General features: G+C 41.8%; 1 protein-coding gene across 1 annotated transcript in view; it reads right to left on the reverse strand.

Moving 5' to 3' along the window:
* AGMO (alkylglycerol monooxygenase) overlaps positions 1-17,408 on the reverse strand; it is a 367,408-nt gene extending 350,000 nt beyond the window's left edge. The window contains exons 1-2 of the mRNA XM_043969423.1: positions 17,004-17,408; positions 13,250-13,380 (exon numbers count right to left, since the gene is read on the reverse strand). Of these exons, the coding sequence (XP_043825358.1) occupies positions 13,250-13,380; positions 17,004-17,129 (257 nt within the window). The 5' untranslated portion in view covers positions 17,130-17,408. The remainder of the gene's footprint in view (positions 1-13,249; positions 13,381-17,003) is intronic.
* Between the last annotated feature and the right edge of the window lie 5,787 nt (positions 17,409-23,195).

Genomic DNA, 23,195 nt, shown 5'->3' on the forward strand with positions numbered 1-23,195 from the left:
CCCTGAAACCTGGCTTCATGCTCCCAAAGAAAAAAAAAAGTATATAGGGGAAAAATTGTTCCCCCTACAGAGATGCTGAGGGTGAGGTCATATACAGGGAATTTGTTTGAAGTGAGCCGCTGATACAGTTACGAGGTACATAAAATATAAATAACTAGGGCAGGGAAAGAGGGGATTCCTATCTGACCCAAATGGCTTGCAAAGTCCGCAGTTACCCTCATATGGTCACTGGCTCCTGAACAACCAAAGAGAGCAGAATTGGAAGCACGATAGGTCACTGTTTGGTTTTAGCTGAATTAATGCACCAAGAATGAGGCGAAGCCATTCAGCCACTTTGGGAACAGATGCTTCACTGCATTCTGAAGCACCCTGGGCCCCAGTAGTAATCAAGAGATCCTACCTCTCCTTCCTCTGACCCTCATGAAATCTGCTCTCCCCCAAATCTAGGTTGCATGGGAATGGACATCAGGCTTTTTATTTCTTCTCTAGTGCTCCTGCTGGCTCAGCCCCACTCCAGCAATACCTCCCAAAATAAAACTTCCCACACCTTGTTGCTTCTTCCATCTTTGGAAAGAAAGTGTTCTCGAGGGGGGGGGGAAGAGAGAGAGAGAGAGAGAGAGAGAGAGAGAGAGAGAGAGAGAGAGAGAGAGAGAGATGCAAACATTGGGGCACTGCACCGGGAACATTTCAGCATGTGCAAGGAAAACTGATGTTCCATATCAATCAAATCAGTGACCATTGGTTACACACCTTCTCTCTACCAGCCACTGGGCATTCAAAGAAAGAAAGCAGTCTACACTCACAATGTATTTACATTAATGCAAAGAGGCAACTTGTACATGCAATATAAGCAAATAACAAATAACACGTAGAAGAAATAAAAGGTTATGGGGGGCACATTAGTATATGGAGGGATATGAAATGAGAATTCTTGGGAAAGATGGGACTTACCAGAGTTTTGAAGGGAACATGATATTTGAAGAGACAGACATAAGGAAAGAGAGGTTTCGGGGTTTGGGAGATAGTAAAAAGGTATGGGAAAAGTATATCACAGATGAAGAAAGCAGTTTGTTTGGACCACAGGGTATATGAAGGGAAGCAAGGTACTTGGATGTGAATGAAGGTGTTTCAATGGCAAACCAATTAAGTTGCTATCTAGTGAGCTTACATAGTACTGATCTGTCAAGCCCAAGAGCAAAGTGTTCCAAATGACTCTCTTCTGGCAAGAGGATATTAACTTGTTTCTCTCACTAGGTGAGAAGGCTAGACACAGATAGACAGATAGATGGGCAATGGAGGGAAACAGATCAAGCTACAGAAAATATATGGCAAAGAAATATCATTTGGAAGATAGGGATGAGAGTGGAGAGATCTTGATCAAGACTTTCACATTTCAAAAGGTGCAGCATCCCCTGGTCTTTGTGGTCAGCCTCTCACATAGGATTACGACGAAATGTAAATTAACTGATAACAATGGACCCTAGTCCTGCCATTGAATTCAGCACCTCCACCAGGGTGGGTTCCTAGCCATAGAGATCTAAGAGTCAGGAAGATTAAAATTCCATCAAATTCCAGCCTGAATACTGTTCAGCAGTGTAACTTAACTGTGGGTAAGTCACTTAAACTATGTGAACCTCAGTTTCCTCATCTGTGAAATGGGGATTTCCATAATTATGGTACACTTCCTTCATATAAGGAGAATGCTATGCTAATCTCGAATAACTATGAAAAGTATGAATTATGGCTACTGTTATTTTCCCAAAATACTGATGCTTTTTCTTCCACATGAAAAAGGTTTTCTAGTGACAAGCAGAATGAATATTATCATATAATGCTTTAGTGACAGAGATAGAGACAAAGAGGATGGAAGAAAAAAACCGAGGGGGAGAAAAGGGAGATAGGGAGGAAAGAGAGAAGGGAAAGAAGACAGCATGAGAGGGAGAAAGAGAAGAGAGTGAGGGAAGGGGACAAGAGAGCAAAGGAGGAAAAGAAGACAGAAAAAGATGGGAAGAAAAGAAAGGATGAAGAAATGAAAAGAAACAGGAAATAAGAGAGAAAAAAGAGAAGAGGAGGAGAGAAGAAGGAAGAGAAAGAAAAGGAGAAAGGAAAGAGTAGGAGGATGAGATCAAGTGATACAAGAGATGGAGAGGGAAAGGGGAAAAAGGCTGAGAGAAAGGAGTGGGGAGTGAAAAGAGAGAAGACAAAGAAGAAAAGAGGAAGGGGATGATGAGAAGGAGGGAGAGAAGAAAGAGGGAGAGAGAAGGGAGAGGGGAAAGAAGAGATGAAGAGAAAAGAAAGGGGAAGAAATGAAAAGAAAGAGGGGAGAAGAGTGGGGGACAGGGAAAGAGGAGTGGAAGAGAGAGGGAAAAGGAAGTGAGAGGAAGAGAGAGGGGGATGAGAAGAAAACAAGGAAGAAGAGAGGGTGAGAGGGAGGAAAAGAGGTGGGCAGAAAAGAGGAGGAAGACAAAAAAGAAAGGAGATGAAAAGAGAGGGAGTTGAAGAAGAGCAAGAGAGAAGAGAGGAGAGGAAGGAAGGGAAGAAAGAAATGGGCAGAAGAAGAGGGAGAAGAAAATAAGGGAAGAATAGTAGAGAGATGGGAGAGAAGAGGTGAAGAGAAAAGAGAGAGGGAAGAAGAGAAAAGAGAAACAGGAAGAAAAGAGGAAAGAAGAGAGGGAGAAGAAAGGGGAGGAGAAAAAGGGGAAAGAAAGGGAGGGGAAAAGAGAGAGGGAAGGGAGGAGAAGGAAGGGAGGAGAGGGAAAAAGCATGGACAGCCTCCTGAGAAAGGTTCCTGTGCTAAAGAAAGTGAAGCTGCCTGGGATTGAAATCCCCCTAACTTTCCCGTAGAGGTGCCAGGCCTGGAGCAGACACCCAATTTATTACCCTGTCAACTGACTTATTAGGGTTGACACAAATCGAGCAGAAATATGCCTGACATACTCCAGTTCACACGTGTACACAAAGCCAAGCTTCCTTCAAGGTGGAGGCCAGGCAGGGAGGAGCTGGGGGACTTCTATTCCCTGCGTTCTATCAGCAAGATGGAGCTGGTCTCCTCCCATTTTTAACATGCAAACCCAGCCATGAATTCACCAGGACTAGAAACAATTCGCCAGAACGACACAGCTGGGAAATGATTATCAAGCTCTGGCAAGTCCTTGATTGCAGGAAATAGCACCTACATTTTCCAAAATGTTCCCACCAGAGCCTGAATCCTAAACCGGAGCTCCTTCCTCTCCCCTCCACACCTTCCCACCCCCATATGACTCTGCTTTCTGGAATTTCAGCTTCCAGCCTGAAAACCCATCCTGGGGGGAGGGAAGAGCTCCCAGAAACAATTGCTGAACTCGGCACATTGAGCCTAAATTCTCACGTGGAGATGTGGCCTACTGGTTAGCATAAGGGATTAGGGACCTAATTCCCAAATCCCAATCTCAGTTTAGTCATTAACTATGAATGGAGGACCTAGGGCTTGGGATCTTAGAGACACAGTATTGACAAATCAGTGATGGCAACACACAGAAGCCTTCCTTCTGCTCTTCCATTTGTTCCCAATTTAAATTAACAAACCCAGTCCTTAGGTAGTGCCTGCTGTGTGCCAAGCAATAAACTTGGCACTTCAGATACAAAGGTGAGATTAAAACAAATAAAAATCCATGCCTTCAAGAAGAGTCCAACTTGAACCCCAAATATGAGACAACCCAAGAGTCTGCTTTCTGGCTGAGGGGTGGAAGGCAAAAGCTTATCTCTTTCTTTAAGTGAGAGAGTGTTTTTGAAAGGATCTTCCTATAAATCTAAATTTATGGTTCTTTACACCAGGAGGAAGACCTGTCAACAAATCCTCAATTACTGGGCAGAATTGGCCAGGCATTAGGGGCAGCTTTCAAAACACATTATCTGTCTTCCAGTTTCTAAGACAAGGAAGACACAGTCTTATGATAAATTGCTATTAAAGTACAATTTTGACATTGCAAATTTCACAGCCAATTTGGGTTCAATATCCTTGTTATCTAAGTAAAAGCAGCTAAATAGCCCAGTGGATCGAGCACTAGACCTGGAGTTCAAATTCAATCTGACATTTACTAGCTGTATCACCCTGGGAAAGTCACTTTATTATTTGACTCCGTTTCTTCATCTGTAAAGTGGGGAAAACAACAGCACATATTTCCCAGGGTGGTTGTGAGAATCAAATTAAATATTTGAAAAGTGCTTTAGAAACCTTAAAGTAAAATGTAAATATGATTGTTGTGTTGTTGCTTTATCATTGTCTTTTCATCTGTGAAAGTGAACTCAGAGCCAGGCCTCTTTGCTCCTGGGGCAATGGGCCAGAAGTCATGTCCTTGTTAATGGAAACAAGCATTCTCTCATTTTCATGTGGAGGTAGGTGGGGTAAAAAGGAGAAGCCAGGCTGGAGGAAGGAGATCAGTCTGGTAATTTGCTATTTTAAGGAATTATTCTTGCTAACTAGTAGCTCAACTCTGTTGTTTCTGTCTGTTTCAAGAGTGATAAAGGATTGTAGGTTCTGTTAAGCACCCTCTCATATATCTCCTGCATAGCCTTGCTCTGTCAGCCCTGTTTAAATCTCTGGTTGAACTACAGTAATTCAAAGCCAGTTCCAGTATTTAAATACTTCTAAATCTTCTCCCAGTAAACTTCATTAAAAGCCAGTGAGTCAAAGTCACTTGGGCTCCGGATGAGATTACTATAGAAATCCACTTAAGTATAGACCTAGAAGTATTTTTGTTTGCCTTGAGTTTATTTTGTTGTTGTTGTTATTTTGGTTGTTTTTGGTTGTTTGGTTGGTTGTTGGTGGGGTGTTTTTGGGGGGAGGGGTAGTTTGGAGGAGAAGAGGAGGCTGGGGTGAGGAGAAGTACAAGTCAAGGAAGCCACACCTCGAAACGAAATAAATTATCTTTCAATTAATGTCGGTTATCTAAGCACTAATTAGGACTGACCTTTTAAAAGAAGAGAGGGGGAAACAAAGTTAGACTCATTTTCATTTGTAAGGATCTGTGTCAGAAACTGGAAAATAAAAACCAACCAACCGTATCTCCCCAGAAAACGTTTCATGCTATAATGGCTGAGGCTTTGCATGATCCTGTCTTTTTCTCCAAGAAGAAATATTTTCCCCCAAACTTCTTGATGCTGACCCTGAAAGCAGTTATGCCCATCTGCAAAAACTCCTGCTGCTTTGCTCCATCTAGTGGAATATGGATTTTTACTTAAAATGAACCCACTGATGCCGAGCCTTCCGGAGGCTGTGCGGCTCACCCTGAGACACTGCAGAGCAGAATTATACAGTTATCACATTTAGGAACAGTCCACCACTCAGTCTGATTTCCCCAAATTATGAAAGAATAGATTTTTTTTCTTTTTGAATAGATAATATTATAGGTACATGAAGAAAATAAATTCTGCAACTTTTGAATTTGGAAAATTGTTATAAAAACAGAATATACAGACATTTTGAGCCCAACATACACACCTACCATGTTTGCCAATTTTGTCTATAATCTATCTGCAAAGTCAAGGATCATAGTATTTTCCTGACTGATTAGTTATCACTATGAAAAATATTATTTGTAAAATACCAAAAGTAAGGGTAGAACAAAGGAGACTGAGATTTTCTCTCAAATGCAGTGACCAAAAACACTGATTTTTTTTTTCTTTGCTGTTTTCTCTTACCAGTGAGTTGATTGTAATCTCCTGGTTACTGGAAGAAACAATGGGTCTTGTATTGGATGAAACATTCACTGCTTCTTGTTAAATTAACGTGCACTTATTAAATTAGTCCAAGTGATGAGTATTGGAGCACTAGAGAATCATGCATGCCAGCCTTCCTTATTCTTCCTCTGCTAAATACAGAATATTAAAACTCCAGTTCTCATTTTTTCCCTTTTTTTGTTTTTGTTTGGTTTTTGGTTTTTTGTTTTTGTTTTTGTTTGGTTTTTTTGGTCTGGGTGAAAAATATTTCCAAGGAGTGTAATTTCTTCATCTTATCCTCTATCCTCTCACCTTGAAAATAAACAAATAAAAATTTCATTCAAGGGAATTCTCTTATTAAGAAAAGGAAAAGCCTGTCACCGACATGGCCCGAGGAGGCAGAGCGTACCTACGGATGGACGAATGGACAGTAGGCTGTGGGCCTTCACAGGCAACTTCAGCCACCACCCATTCACAGAAGAGGATTGCATTCCAGCCCCTTTGAAAATGTTCCACGTCAGACCATACCTGAACTACATTCTGGTTTGATTTATAAGCTGTTATTTCAAAAGAATAATGAATGCCTAAGAAATGGTGAACCAACTGCAGATATTTATATCTGGAATAAAACTTCTCTAGGGAGAAGGAAGTTTACAAAAACAGAAACATTTCAAGGAAGTCACAACAGAGGGGCCCAGGCGTCTAAAAGAGGCTCTTCCAAAGATGTGCTTTTAATACAAATCGCAGGAAAAATGGCACGATTTTCCCTTGGTTCATTCTGCAATTGGTAGCCTGATTTCACCAACTGTATTAAGGTTTTATTAGTCATCACTATAGTTTGATTCTAAAACAGAACCACCTAGCTTCTTTTTTATCCTATCCCTGTAACTTTTTATTGAACTCCAGTGTTCGGTGAGCATGTGTGCGCAGGAAACGATTGATTGCAAAAATACCTGCCTATAATGTGCTGTGCTTAACGCCAGCGAACAGAAATTTCCGCACAGACAGAGAGGGGAAAACAGCGGGACAATCCCCCAGCTGTCTCCCTGCCGGAGTGCCCCAGGAACCTGGCCGATATGCAGCTACACCCCCCACCCCACCCGCCTGCACCCTGACAAATCGCTGTCACGGAGACAGACTAGCAAACCAGACAGAGCCTTGCCCAGATTTGAATGTCCTCTCCCATCCTAAGGGCTGCTGACCTCCAGTTGGGAACCTATGACCTTGACCTCACATTGAAACTGATTTCTCAAGTGCAGCAGGCATTTGCTGCGGTCCGCTCGCAGTTTTCCCATCCCAGAGATTGTCCGCTAGCAGACGGCTGCCCACAGCCTCGGCTGTAAGGGCACCGCGGCTTTCCCCTCAGCTCCAGCATCAGGTCCTCTTTTCATCCCAGCTGCACGCAGGGATGGATGGAAGGAAGGGCTTTCCCCAAACGGAAGGATCTGCTGACCCTCCAGCCGCATTTTCTGTACAGGAACTGGAGGCCTTAAGGGCCTGGCCAGCCTCAGTGGCCATGAAAATGAAAATGAAAACGAGTCCCTGGGAGAGGATCGGCTCCCTAGTGTGCTCATCTAACTCGCAGCTGCTAATGATTCGCACTCCCATTTCCCCCAATGCTGCGGCTTCGGCTGCAATAGGGTTTTAACGGTTTTTGTCGAGTTTCCCGGATCTTTTTTTGTCAAAAGGAAACCGAGGGGAAAGAAAACCTAAGCGCAGCAGCAGCAGCAGCAGCCGGGGAGCGGGCCAGGACACCTTTGTTTGTTGTTTGTTTGTTTGTTCCGGAGTTTAGGAATTCAAGACTCTGCTTCCCACCTCAGAGGGCCTCGGGAATAGGGCAGGCTCTGCCCCTGCCTTTACTCTTTGACATCCCCTGTGCAAGCCAACTAGAGAGGAGGACAGGCATGGGTAAGGTTGGCTCCAAAGCCTGTTCTGGAAATCAGTCCTTTATATTCAAATAAACACACGGGATTGTTGGGGAGAGCTTAAAGTGAACTCTGTGAAAGTTATGATGTCCCTATAAGCACTGGTCTGAGCAAGGAATCCTCAGTGTCTCCCTATTGCCATTACATAAAATGAGATAATATGCACAATGCCTCACCTATTATTTTATTGAGTTATTATTATTGTGTGTGTGTTTATTAAAACCAATCTCCCTGCCCCTTGGACGTTTGGCTTCATAAGCTGGCTCCCAATTATCTTTCCAGAATGATTTTATACACAAACACACAAAGAGAGATGTGTATGTATATGGACTTTATAGACCCATGTATAGTCTATATGTCAAGTAGATATCTATATACAGACACTTTCATTTTTGTGTCCTTAGAAGAAGGAGTACAAGGCCTGGCACTTAGAGAATGTTTCATTAATGTTTCATTAATGTTTGTTTATTGAGTGTGGGTGGGGCAGGGCAGGCACCATTGCCTCCAGTTCCCTAAGATCCTGGGGTTACTTTTTTCCTTTTGTAGAAAGGCATGTTCGGTCTTGTAAAATTTCAGAGATGTCATGGCAGCTTCATTCTGAACATCTTGGTTTAAGCCCACCTTTGGCTCTGTAGCAACCCAATCAGCTATGTACTCCTTTATTCATTCATCATTTATTAAGCATCTACCACAAACAAGCCTGGCTCTATGCTAAGGACATAAAGAAAATAAAAAATGTTCCCTGACCTCAAATAGCTTGCATTTTCCTGAAGGCAACATAACTTGTTACAGAAGAATTAACATAAAGTATAGACAAAATTGCCCTCAATAAGCATTTCTTAAACATTCACTTATTATTGAAAATTATGAGGAGCTCAATGGAATGTTCCAAGTTTAAGGCAGATACCAGGCTCCTCCTGTGCTGTCCTTGACCCAAAGACAGACAACGAATGGGGTCCTGTGCTCCATTCTGGGGGCCACACTTCAGGTGGAAAACTGATAAATTATCCTTTGTCTGAGAATGGGGGAGAGAGAGGAAGAAATGTCCAGGAAAGGGCTAGTAACATGGTAAAACTTCCCTATTCCAAGCACTTTGTATACTGAGATAAAATGAAAAGTGATTTCTCTAAAACCTCCTTCACAATAAGCATCAATACAGATAAAGAGACAGCTAGCTATGCGGTACAGTGGATAGATTTAGGGACTTGGAATCAAGAAATATCGAGTTCAAATCCTGCCTCAAACATTTACTAGCTGTATGGGTAATTCACTCAATTTCTCTCAGACTCAGTTTCCTCATAAGTAAGATGGAGATAACCTCACTTCTCAGGATTGTTGTGAAAAACAAATGAGGTAAAATACATGTACAACGCTTTGGAAAACTTAAAGTGCTATAGAAATGCTAGACATTGCAGTTACTACAAACTTTTTTTTCTTGTTTTAGATCTTTAATTTTATCTACAACTCCTACAACTTATAATACTAGGGGTCATTGAAAAGCCATGGGCATTGTCTGTGGTCATGCCACTAGTATTTGTCAGAGGCAAAACAAACTTGGGTCTTTTTGGTTTGGGAATCAGACCTTTATCTGTCATGACCCGCTCCTTCTCCACAGATAATTAAATATAGCCTTATTGTAGAGAGAGAGGGTGTTAACAGGAAAGATTTCTGGGAGTAAGCTCTTGAGGCAACTGGGTGGTTCAGTAGGTATTGTTCGGGACTTGGAGTTAGGAAGACCTTCATTCAAATCCTGTCTTATGTACTAGTTGTGCAGTCCTGTGCAAATCAGTCATACTTTCAGCCTTAATTTCTTCATGTTTAAAATAGGGATCATAATTGAACTTAACTTACAGGCTTCTTGTGAGAAACAAGTAGGATTATATTTGGAAAGTGACTTACAAAACTTTAATTGGTCTATAAATCCTACTGATAGAAGCTGAGGCTTCTTAGAAATTGAGATGAGGAGGAAGTCATAGGAGAGAGGTTCTATAAAAATATCGAAGGAAATGTGTAGGAAAAAAAATAAGTAAACCAGTTTGGCTGGAAGGCAGAGTCCATGAAGTGTTACATGAAATAGAGGTTTAAATCATGAAAGGCTTTAAATATCCTTCAAAAGAAAGAAATGCCAGAATAGAATCCCTTCCTATGAAAGAACAAGAGACAACCTTGGTGACCTATGATTAGAGAATGGGTGAAAAAAGTTGTGGCATGACAATGAAATTGGATATTATTGTTTAGTAAGAAATATAGGCATGAAGAATTCTGAGAAATGTGAGACTATTACAAATGGATGCTGATTGAAACAAGCAGGACCCAAAGAATGATTTATAGAATGGTTATAACAATGTAAAAGCAATGATCACATGAGGCAGACCTTTAAGTGAATAACCAGTAAAACTTCTGGAAAGCAAGTAATGAAACTAAACTACTCTAGATCGAAAGGAAGGGGACCCCTGGGGCAGAATAGTGCATATGTTATGATATTTGATCAGTTTATCCACTGTTTTAGATTTATTATTTCTCTTTTACACAAGGGAGGGTTCAGATCAAAGTTGGGGATGGGAAGTGTTTTCTGGAATTAATGTTATATATTTTTTAAAAAATTATCAGCATAATATATTTTGGTTTTTGTTGGGGTTTTTTGTGAGTTTTGTTTTTTTTAAAGAATCAATTAGTAGTAACTTTGGCTTTTGAACTTCATTCAAAAAGAGCAGAGAATGATCTACAACTATAATTCTAGAATCTCTCTCCACTGGAAAATTATCTTCATTATCCACTCAGTGCCCAATTGTGATAAAAATAAATGCATTGAGTCAAGTGAATATACTTAACTTCCTTAGAAATAATGAAGTGTAACTGGCCACCAAGTAATTTTTAATAACTCAGTTGATATCCCCCTTGAGGATTTCTAAGGTATTTGGTATATGCTTCTGTTTGGGAAAGATATGAGGGAGAAGAGAAGCTGTAGTGTGATAGTTAGATTATGAGCCCACTTTTAGCAAAAGTGCCAACCATTGAGGTCCTGAAAGGCTTGGCTTCTGAATGCCATGGGCAAGAATTTGGGCACACTTTAGAGATGAAAAAGATTTTTTTTAATTTTATTTTCTCTTAGAATAATTTCTTTTCTTAGCAACACTTACTAATTGCTGACATTTATAGACTTGGTATTTTCTGGCTTGCAAAAGGCTTTATAGATGTTATCTCACCTGTTCCTCATAATGACTCAGGACGTTGGTAGCAAAAGGATTGGTTTCTGCATTTAACGGATGAGGAAACTGAGGCTCAGGGAGTTTCAACTACTCAAACAAAGTCACAGCACAGTACGTGGCAGATAAATTCAAGCCTCCCGAGTCCAAATCCAAAACTTTGGCCAATTGTATCCTTTTTGATTTAAATTCGTTTGAGATTGTACTTTTTTCTACCAACCTCAAATTTCTATTTCAGAAAAGGAAAAAAAAAAAAGGAATCCATCCTCCTTTTGTGGGTGGATCACAAAAACATTCCAAAGTTGTGAGAAATGCAAAAAGGCAAGCTCTGAGAGCACAGTGAGAAATACTGGGTGGGAAGCCTAAGACACAAACCAATGGCCCCTCAGGAGCTCCTCCTCACCCATGTTCTCTGCTGTGTGGACTCAGATACCCAAGGGATCCCTCTCCTTCTGCACATCCTCCTTGTAGCCCCCCCCACACACACACACACAGCCCCAGGGCTGTAACCAGGGTGTGGCTGTGGTGCTCTGTCTGTCCCAAGAGACACTGACATCACCTGCAGTCTTTAAGTAGGAAGGAAACACAGCTTAACACTTAGTGAGAATAATTAGTTAAATTAGAAAGCTACTGGAAGGCCAGTGAACTCCATGCTTTACAATGGACAAAAATCTGTTTTTATTTATAGTGACATTGGAAAGAAGCATGCAAACTGAAACAAATTTCCTTCATTGACGTACAACAGACTGACCTGACTAGCACCCACTTGTGACCTGCTTCCTAGAGTCACTGGTGAAGTTTCAATGCCTATCACCTCTAGGAGAAAATACTGTTTGACTCTGAGAATCTTCAATATCCTTTCTAACCTTTCTTTCCATTCTGATTTCATACTACCTCTGCTAATACTTCTGACCTCAGAAACTTACTAGCTATGTGACCCTGGGCAAGTTACTTAACTCTGCCTCAGTTTCCTAATCTGTAAAAAGTGAGCTAGCGAAGGAAATGCCAAACCACTCCAGAATCTTTACCAAGAAAATCCAAAATGGGGTCATCAAGAGTTGTGAACAATAAAAATAGACCTGATATTCCACCCCAACCAGTCTATTTGTGGTTCCCCATATGTGGTTTTTCACTTCCTACCTTTGTACAAATTGCCACCCAAGCCTAGAATAACCCCTCCTCACCTCCAATGTGTGAAGGTCAAGACTACCCTTTCAGGGTTCAACTCAGACACAGCTTTCTCTACAAGCCTCTTTATTATCACCCAATCATTCACACACTCCCAAATTGTCCCTTCGTATTTGCAGCATAGATTTTTGTAATTATTTTTTTTAAACACGTTGTCTCCTCCAACAGATGGAAGTTCTTTGAAGTCAGGGAGTTTTTGTTGTGGTTGGTGTGTGTGTGTGTGTGTGTGTGTGTGTGTGTGTGTGTGTGTGTTTCCTTTAGTACTACCCTCCCTCCACCATGCCTAGCATAAGACCTGCCATATGATAAATGTTTAATAAATTATTGTAATTGAGCAGAATTTTCCAAATGCAAGAATATCTAGCTATACTAGTGATCTCACTCCTGGGCAAATATCCCAAAGAGGACACACACAGGTTCCATATAAATCAGAATATTCATGGAAGTCTTTTTTAGGGTATGGGAAAAGTAAGACAAATAGCATGAATCTTGGTCCTACTGATTGGGGAGATAGTTAAACCAACCATAGTATATGAATATGCTATGATATAGCATAATATAATATAACAATATTATATGACATCTATGACATGACATAACATAATTCACAGTAAGAAACAATAAAAAGGAAGAGTTCAGATAACCCTGGTGAGCATTGTATGAATGGACAGGTTTCGACTGGATGACTTCTGAGCTTTATTTCAAGCTTCGATCTAAGAACCCATTGTACTGATCCAAGACAAAGTAAAAAGAGCCAGAAATACAAAATAGAAATAAAAATGCCACTGAAATGAAGCCAATATGATTAATTTTACTTCCCTGTCTTGACCCTAGAAAACAGATAACAAGAAAGGTAAACAAATACTTCACTCCCTTCAGGTTTCAGGTGGGGGACTATGGATGCAGAACATTGCATGTTCTGTCAGATGCAGTCACTGCTTGATTAGCTTTACCTTTTTTTATGCCTGTATTAAGATGGAAGATTTAAAGTGTGGGGGCAGTGGTTATAGGGAAGGAAAGGAAAGTATAACCAGATGAGTATCTGAATACCCCAGATGAATTGTCTATCTGAATTCACCCAAGACTAATGCATTTTCTAGATTATTAGGACAAAGCAGACCTCCCAATGACAGCTATAACACAGACATTGTCTGCATACACTAAAACACTTTCCTCTTCTCTGTTGGGAGTAGTCAGGTACATTCTTCTCTCTAACTAAAGGGTCTCACTCACCTTGGAAGCCGGGACAGGACACCTGCGGAGATGGAGGTTAAAGCATCGTCCACTCTTCCTGCTGGCTTCCCTTTGAGGATCCAGCTGAGGACCAACTCGAGTAGCATCAAGGAAATGAAAAATGGCGTTGCCTGCAAAGGAAATTTCCAGAAACAGACATTTATATTCAGCAAACAACACCTATGGAATTGTTAAGACTTCCTGATTATCCATCTCATCCAGGCGACCTCTTTCTGCTCATTGAGGAAAAGCAGCCCATGGGATATGGGGCAGGAGCCTGTCCTTGCTGAAGTTGGAAGAGAAATAGAGCAACATTGGGGGGAAAGATCCCATGGCCTCAGTGAGAGACCATTGTTATGATTCCTCAGGTGAAGGACATCTCCTTTGCCAGTGCAGAACAATATTTGTTCTGCAACTTCTAGACTTGGTGGATTTCCTGGGCTACTTAGGGACTAAGAGACTTGCCCAGGGTCACTCATCCAGAATGTCAGAGGTGAGATTTGAACTCAGGTCTTCCAGGCTCCAAGGCAGGCTCCATTATATCCTGCTGCCAGGCAAAGTTTCATTGAACTTATAAAGCAGAAGATTCCAGGTGGGACTTAAAAAGACAAGAGAACTGGGGCAGCTAGGCAGCACAGTGGATAGAGCACTGGCTCTAGGATTCAGGAGGACCTGAGTTCAAATGTGACCTCAGACACTAAACACTTACTAGCTGTATGACCCTGGGCAAGTCACTTAACCCCAATTGCCTCACCAAAAAAAAAAAAAAAAAAAGACAAGAGAACTGAGGCAATGTAGAACATGTTCTTTAGATATTGTGGGGCACTGGTGGGTTGGAGAGAGCATAATGTCCTCACCGAGTTAAAATTGAGTCAGCATGGCGCGGGACATCCCAATTCTGAGACATTGTGACCTAAATGAAACCAACAGAGCTCACAGAAGGAAGCTCTGCACAGGGTTTGTGACTCTGGGCAAGTCCTATGATTGCTGCATAGAGTCGCTTCAATAATTAACTTTGAAAATTAAGGGAAAACATTTTCAGCAGGTTTCCCAGCAGGTCATTTTTAAGGAAATATCTTTATTTCAATAACCTTATCTTGGTTGAGTTCATTCCATCAAGTATCATCTGAGGGATGGTTAGTCAAGGGAAAGCAGCCTGGCACCTGAGTGAGGATGTGTGATGTGACGTCTTCCACTGGCATTTCTTACCCAAGTGGGTCACTACACCTCTCTGTTTCCCCATTTGTACAAAGGCAGGAGAAAGAAGGGATAGAATTCAGACTCCCTACCTTGCAGGGAAGTTGTGAGGGAAGCAATTTCCAGGCAAAGTAGTGTGTGAATGTTATTTTCTCCTAACTAAGAGAAAGTTTCTGGAGAAAAATTGTAAATAGATCTAGGCCATTTTTAAATGAAAAAAAAAAAAACACTTTTCACTATTTCACATAGAAAGAAGCTGTGTAGCTCACAATCCAGAAAGGGGTTTTTAATATGGGTTCCATTTTCCAAAGTATCCGAACACTTGGAAGCCCGTCAGTTATTCTGAACTTTTCCAAACCTGGCTCTGAAGAACATTCCCTCTCCTGTCCTTTTGTGTCTATTTCTGGCCTGAGCTAGTAAATGCTGCAAGAACAGCTCAGTGAGGGTGTGGGTCTTTGATGCGTTGGGTTCTAATTCTGCTTGTTTCCACTTCTGTTCTTTGCCAGAGCCTGGGATTAAAAAGTGGTTCTGAACAGCACGAAATTTCAGAGAAAACTTGGTCTGAGGTCCACCTGGGAGAAAACGATGATGAACACTGAACCAGTCGACATATTCATGGAACAGGAAGTCAGCTTTCACAAGAGGAGAGGCCAGATCATCTCGCGAGAGGCAGATGGCACCTTCACCATTCAGTATCCATCAGGCCATCCCATGGACTGAAGGCAAGTACACTTGATGGGGGTCCTTTTTCACAGACTTCCCAGTGGCAAAGCATGAAAGCCGGCAGGGCTTGGATTAGTTCTTAAAACTCATCATATGGGGGAGCAACAATGAAAAGAACAAAAACTGAAGAAGAGAGGAAATTGCATTATTCGTCCTGCCCGTTACTTCTTAGAGTGCTGAGATAATAAGGATCTGGGAGGGGGACCGGCTAGGTGGCACAGTGGATAAAGCACTGGCCCTGGATTCAGGAGTTCCTGAGTTCAAATCCAGCCCCAGATACTTGACACTTACTAGCTGTGTGACCTTGGGCAAGTCACTTAACCCCCACTGCCCCACAAAAAAAAACCCAAAAAAAATAAGGATGTGGGAGGGCAGTGAAAGAGCCTTTAAAGATTTCTTATGCAGACATTAGATTATCACGTTTGAGCCTTCTGTCAAGTAGTGTGGGCATTATCAACCCACGCACCCTCTTTTATAGATGAAGATTCTGAAGGTCATGCTTGCCCATGATCATATGGCCTTACCTTGGGTTTCTCATCTGCAAAATTGGGAAACAAAAATCACCAACCTCCCAGGTTTGTTGTAAGGACCAAATGAGACAATATGTGTCAAGTGCTTTGCAAACCTTAAAGTGACATATAACTTAATTGTGGTGGTTACTGCTCTGGGACATCCCATTTTCCATCCCTGTGGCCTGACCCTGTGGCTAGAATATCATCCCTTAGAATGAATCTCTTCCTTGAAGCCTACCTTGAGCTGCTGCACCACCAACTAGCACCTTCCTTTAAAATCACCTCCTACCCATTCAAGATCCATCTGGAGAGGACTTTTCTGTGCCCCTGATAGAATAGAAGCTCTCAAAGGGTAGGCCTTGTTTGACTGCCAGCTTTAGGGCCTAGAGAAGTGCCTGGTATGGAGAGGACTCTTAATAAAGTTGTGTTCTTTGGTTAGAAGGTAATGATTATAAAAGCCAATATTCACAGAATATTTTAAAGTTGCCTTTTCAGACTTTATATTTTCTCTTTTGATCTCACAGCAAAACTAAAGTGGGCTCAAGTATTCCTATGGTCATTTTAAAAAGGGAGAGACTGAGGCAGAGACAAAGGGACTTGCCCATGAATACATTGCAGATCAACGCTGGGGAAAAGAGTCAATACTGGTATTCTCCTTCCTCTTCATTGAACCCTTTCCAAAGTACCTGGGTTCAAGTGCTCTGTGGAACAAATTCTCAGGGCACTAGACAACTCTAGTTATAGAGGAAGGGACGACTTGCCTTGGGAGAAGGGACTTCCTCAGCCAGGAGTCTCCAATGCAAATGAAATCCCAGATCTGGTACCTATCCCTGCAGTAACTCTATGATAATTTTCCTGTTGTTTAACAATAAAAGTATCTCATTAGTGATGGCAAAAGTGGATTGTCATCTCCTCTCCCTCTCCCTCTCCTCTGGGTATCTCTACATCTATTTTCTCTCTCTCTCTCTCTCTCTCTCTCTCTCTCTCTCTCTCTCTCTCTCTCTCTCTCTCTCTCTCTCTCTCTCTCTCCCCCTCTCTCCCCCTCTCTCCCCCTCTCTCCCCCTCTCTCCCCCTCTCTCCCTCCCTCCCTCCCTCCCTTCCTCCCTCCCTCTTTCTCTCCTTCTCTCCCTCTCCCCACTCTATGTATCTTTCCATCTAGTTCTCTATCCCCTCTGGGTGTCCATTTTTATATCTCCATGTCTCTGTCTGTTTGTCTCTGTTTCTCCCCCTCCTTCCCTCCCTCCCTTTGTCTCTGTAACTCTGTGCCTCTCTGTGTCTCTCTGTACCAGGGGGAAGGCCTGCCCTGTGTTCCCAGAACTTACCTGTTTCACGTAATCAGGTACCTCTTCCAGGCTGGGGAAGGAGGTCTCATTGGGCTTCATGACATAGAACATCATGCGGATGCCCTGGGAGAGAGAAACATCCTTGGAGGCTTCTGGGGTCGCCATCTGGGCCCTGTCCAGATCAGGAGTTAGAGAGATAGAGAGGACAATGGCCAATGACCCAGAGACTACTGTTGGCAGGTGAGCCCAGACTGGGCCCCACAAGGGAGGCCGGGGAAGGTGACGAGGCAAAGCAGGTCCCACTGGTGACAAATGAAATCAAATGCTGAGATGGGTCTTTCTACAGAAGACCAAGGAAGCTCCTCTGGAGCTGAAACTGCTGATGTCTGCAAAGAGAAGCAGAAATTCTATAGTCCCCTGGAGAAGCAGGACAGGGGGTGGAGAAAAGATAACACAGGTGAAAGTTCACTGGGAAAATGTGGGTGGAAGCAAATGTGTCTGATCCTGTGAGGATTGGTTGTCTCCTCCTGCCAATCACCAGTGGCACTCAGGCCTTTGTCCTCCATCCTCCGCCCAAGGACACACATACTGAAGGGACAGAGCAGCCGTTGTGTGGTGGGGTCGTGTCTTTTCCCTCTCACTGATTCATTCCTTTTTCCATTAAAAGGCCAGTATTTGTTAAGCTGAGAGCACAGGACTGCCAGTATATTACTGGCCCCAAAGCCAGGGATTTCTGGATTTCATCAAAGCCATTTGGGTGACTGGCTGCTGCTGCCCACAGGAGTCCCGGCTCTCTGGAATCTTGGCCACGCACACTGTCTCGGTTCCTCCTGGCCCAGGGCCTGGAGCTCCTTGGTTACTGAGGCTGCCAAGACTTTGCTCAGAGCCATGTGGCTGCTTTCCTTCTCCAAGAGGCCCAGGCTGAGCTTCTGAGGTGGTCTATGGGCCACCTTGCATGGCCCCAACTCTGCCCCATGAGAGAATAAGGAGCAAACTGGCCCAAGGAGGCAAGTCTCGGTGCTTCTCACCTGATCCAGATGCTGGAGATTCTCAAAAGTCCAATTTTGGTGGCAAAAAGAACCTGTAAAATGTCAACAGTGACTCCCAGCATCCTTTTTAGAACTTGTCATGGCATCTAATACTGTAAAAAGAGGCCACACGTGCTTAGAATGTTGCAGCTTTCAGCTCATCCATGAATATTGTCAGGTGCTGCTGATCAGATTCGGAGCTCCTTCTTGAAGACATACTGAGGGGAGGTCTTGCAGGTCACAGTATCTGACCTACAATGTCATGGGCATTCTCACTTGTAGGAAGTCAGAAAACAGAATGAGAAAGCAGCTGAGTAGAAGGATGGTTCTCAAATTCTCCTTGGTGGGGCCAAGAACGGAGTAGACTTGACATCATGGTATATGTGGCCGCCTCACATCACAGTACCTTAAAAAAAAGGATTCCTTGATATGGAAAATTATTGTAAGAAACAATGGACATAATGGATACCAAGAAGCATGAAAACCAGTGAATTGTATGGTATGTGTAAGTGGACTTAAAAACAGAAAACCTAAACTAATAAGCCAAACATTTTCTAGAGATTTTTTTGCTCATTTATTTTTATTCAAAATCAATATATTAGCTGTCTATTATTAGACGATGCCAGAGGAGAGGACCCTAGAGGCCACTAGATCCCATTGATTTAAGGCTTGTTAGTTACTTTTAAACGTATTTTATTCAGCAAGAAAAAAACAAACAAAACATCTGCCTTAAAAACTCTCCTTCAAAAAAGTGTCTTCTGAGCCTATGTCATAATTATACAAGATTTCCTGAAAAATTGGACAGAGATGACTTTTTCTGATAATCTAATTATAAAGATATAGGCAAGGCCTAAAACCATAAGACTCACCGAAGATTGAGTTTAATGCTGTCATGGCTCAGAGGCCAGCTTGAAGAGGAATTTCCCAACAACGCTGAGCTCTTCAGGTGGTGATGGGCTGCTCACATTAAACCCAAGTTCATTGCAGAGCCTCCAAAATAAGATTCATGATCAACTCTGGAGAGTTCAGCCTAATTATACATATGGTTAAAAAGGGGTGTATGTGAAAATGCTTATTGAATAACTGAAATTGGACTTATCTGTCAGTTTATCTTGGATAGTCTGTGATTGAAAGTGATTTGGGCCCAGAATTGTAGAAAAAGAAGAGTATAGATTATAATGTTTTTCTTCACTTTGAAAAATCAGAACTTTTAGTGACACAAGTCTCTCAAATCCAAAACAAATATCCCATCTTTTTAATACCAAAATTCTTCTGACAATAACAGGTGACACTCATGGAATACTACAATCCCAGAAGAATTAGAAGTAAGAGTCATCGAAAAGGCAATGGAGATACTTGGGGCCTGTATGCACAGTCATAAAATGTTGCCATTTCTTTGTAGACTCTCAGGGGTAAAGATCATCAAAGAAACCCAGAAGGGAAGAAAAGACTGAATCTATAGCTGGAGAGAGAGAAAACCAATGGGTTGCTCTATAGCTGTCCTCATTATGTCAAGAAAAATTGAGTAAGGCACTAAACACACTGTGGGTCGTCAAGGTGACCTACTTAGGGGAGAACACACCAAAGTTCAATGGGATGGGCAGCCATGGAAGAATTGTGACCTCTTGCACTGGAGAGAAGACACATATGGATGAGATTATGGAAGCACATGCCTGAATATCATTGGGTAAGCAACAAAGATTTTTTGAGTATGTAAACTGTGCTAATGCACTAGGAATATGAAGAAAGGCAAATACCTGTTCCTTGCCAGATGACAGAAAGACAACTTGCAAATAGCTACATACTTACAGGACACATAGAGTACACTGAAGGCCATTCTAAAGGAAAAGTCCTGGAAGTGAAGGAGACCTCGAATGGCTTCCTACAGAAGGTGTGATATAGGCTGAGACTTGAATGAAGACAGAAGGCGGAGGTGAGGATTGAGAACATTCCAGGAATGGACGACTGCTAGAGGAAGGTACCACTGGGAAATGGAGCATCATGTGAAAGGAGCAGCAAGAACGCCGCCATAGGTAGATTGTAGACATTGGGGAGCAGAATAAAGGGGAAGATGATTAGGGAGGAGCCAAGTATGAAGGACTTTGAAGACCCAAGAGAAGATTTGATATTTGACCCAAGGTGATCAATGGTCTCTTGGTTGCCAAATCTATTGGCCTTTTCTCAGTCTTCATTCAACTTGACCTCTCTGCAACTTTTGACAGTATTGGTCATTCTCTCCTCATTGATGCTCTTTACTTTCTAGATTTTAAGAACACCCCTTTCTCCCAGTTATCCTCCTACCTCTCTGACCACTCCTCTGTCCCCTTTGCTGGATCCTCTTCCTGACCATGCCCTCTAACCACAGGTGTCCCTCATGGTTTTGTCCTGGGACTCTTCTCTTCTCCCTCTATATCACTTCATTCAGTGATCTCATTGTCTCTCATGGATTTAATTACCTTCCCCTTGCTGATGATGATTCTCAAATCTACCTGTCCTATCCCAGCCTCTCTGTCCATCCCAATTCTTGCATTTCCAACTGCCTTTTAGATACTTTGAACTGGATGTTCAGGAGACATCCTAAACTCAATATGTCCAAAACTGAACTCATTATCTTTTCCCCTAAATCCTCCCCAACTCCTACCTTCCCTTACTATAATGGGTACCACCAGGCTCGCCAGCTCACAACCTAGGAGTCATCCTAGATGCTTCACTAACTCTCAACACCCCCCATAGTCAAGCTGTTCCCAAAGCCTGTCAATTTCACATTTGTAGTATGTCTCAAATGTTCCCCCTTCTCAACTCTGACACTGCCCCAACTCTGGTTCAGGCCTTCATCACGTCACACCTGGACTATTACAATAGCTGCTGTGGGTGGGGGGTATGATGGGGTGCCTCAAATCTCATCCTCCTCCATTCGGCCACTAAAGTTATTTCCCCAAATTTCAGGGCCAATAATGACCCTTCTCCCCAGTAACCTCCAATTGCTCCCTATTGCCTCTAGGATCAAATGCAAAATTATGTTTGGCATTATCCAAATCCCTTTATAAGCTGACCCTTCCCAACCTTTCTAGTCTGACACTTTACTCCTGGACATGTAATCTCCTGTCCAGGGACAATGGCCCCCTGGCTCTTCCATCAACAAGACACTGCACCTCTCTGGGCTTATTCTCTGTCTCCCATGACTAGAGTGTTTTCCTCTTCTGATCTAACTACAGACTCCCTGGCTTCCTTTAAATCCTAACTAAAATCTCACCTTCTATAGGAAACCTTGCCCAATCCCTCTTAATTATAATGCCTTCCCTCCAATAATTACATCCTATACATCCTGTATATATCTTGTTTTGAATATTTTTTCTGCATGTCTCATGTATTAAATTTTAAGCTCCTTGAGGTCAGGGACTGTCTTTTGGCTCTTTTTGTATCCCAGGCACTTAGAATAGTGCCTGGAACACAGTAAGTCCTTAATAAATATTTATAGATTGATTCTGGAGATAGTAGAAAGCCACTAGGGTTTTTTTGAATATGAGTGTCATGATAAGATCTATGTGTTTTGAAACTGATTTGGCATCTGAGTGAATAATAGATTATAATAGGAATACACTTAAGGGAGAAAGTTCCACTAGCAAACTCTCACAAAGGTCTAGGCATGATGTGATGATGGTCAGCCCCAGGGTTGTGGCATCTGAGTGGAGAGAAGAGGACTTATGTAGGTAGAAATGACAAGATTGGGTGACAGATATCTGGAGTGAGTGTGAGAGACTGTTACAATAATATCAGGGTTCTATTTGGGACCTTCAATAGTAACAGGCAAGTTTTTAAGAGTGAAAGTTTTGAGGGGAAAAATAATGAATTCTGCTTTGGATGTGTCAAGTTTACCATTTAGCTTTTAAACCTTTTTGGCTTTAGTCCCACCAGGTGTATATATTTTTTTAGCTTGTCCATATATGGGAGAGTCCTAGACTTCTTTATCTCCCACAGCTCCCTGCTTCAATACACTTAGATTTATTACTATTATGTTAAGAACACAATAATGGGATTACCAACTTGAGTCCCCCACCACAATCTGCCTGCTTCTTTGACTGTAAAATATCTCATCTAGAAGACATATAGTTTAATGAGTCAGTGGTTCTGTACATACTTCATCTCTACCAATGCTGAGCAAAACTTCTCAATATCTGAAGATCCTTTCCAATTGTTATCCAATTCTCTCCATAAATCCTTCATAAAAAGATCTACCCAATGCATTGAAGCATTTGTTCTAGGTCGTCTTATATGCCAGGCAACACTTGAATTGCCCCTGTGCTATGTCCTCACTCCCACTCCATGACTTGCCCATCTCCTTTTGGGGTTATATTTGTTACTGAATCCCATATTTTCTTAACATATAACTGTAAAGCAAATTACAATTAGGCTAAGAGCACCTAAAAACCCAACTTCAAATGAGTTGGTGGGATAGTGATGGAAAGCTTCACATTATGAGAAACCACATACCCTGAGCAGAACAAGCAATTGAGAAGCAAAGCTTTCAGGTAAATCTTTAGGGGGGAGTTCTCCTAAAGCCACAATGATAGCTTTTACCGAGATATTCTCAAATCCCATGCACATTATCAGAAATATTATCTCCCAATATGAAAGTGATGAATTAAGAAGGCTGATTTTATTTATTTTTTTTTACTATTCCAGACTCATAATATTACCTCATTGTTTTGAGTCAATACAGTCATCCTATAGAAGCAATTGGGAAGAAATTTCCCCTTTACATTGATTTTTAATTCAAGTAATTTTGTTTAAAAGCCTCCTTCCTTCTTTTCCGGCTTATTACTGGCACATGTGCACCTGTGGAAGATTATGCAACAAAATATTTGGCATAAGAGTCCACAATGTTGAAATATATAGTGAACAAGCTCAGTTCTGCATGACTGACTTGGTTATTTCCAATATCACTGTGATATTAAAAAAGTAATTACTATTTGCTTTCTTGTATCAAACCATGTAAGAAGAAAAATGGAGTTTAACCTCAATACACTCCAGACAGGTTTTTAATATAGTCCCTGGGAGTCTCCATCTTTGAATTTTCTATTAGTTCTCATTATTAGGAAATAGAAGCAAAAATATTAAATAAATCTCTTCATTTTCTTTGATCAGATTATATTGCTTTTGGCCAAAAACCATTAAAATATTGATGAAACAACTGCATTTCAGT

Source organism: Dromiciops gliroides, chromosome 5 (assembly GCF_019393635.1).
Source record: "Dromiciops gliroides isolate mDroGli1 chromosome 5, mDroGli1.pri, whole genome shotgun sequence".
NCBI lineage: Eukaryota > Metazoa > Chordata > Mammalia > Microbiotheria > Microbiotheriidae > Dromiciops > Dromiciops gliroides.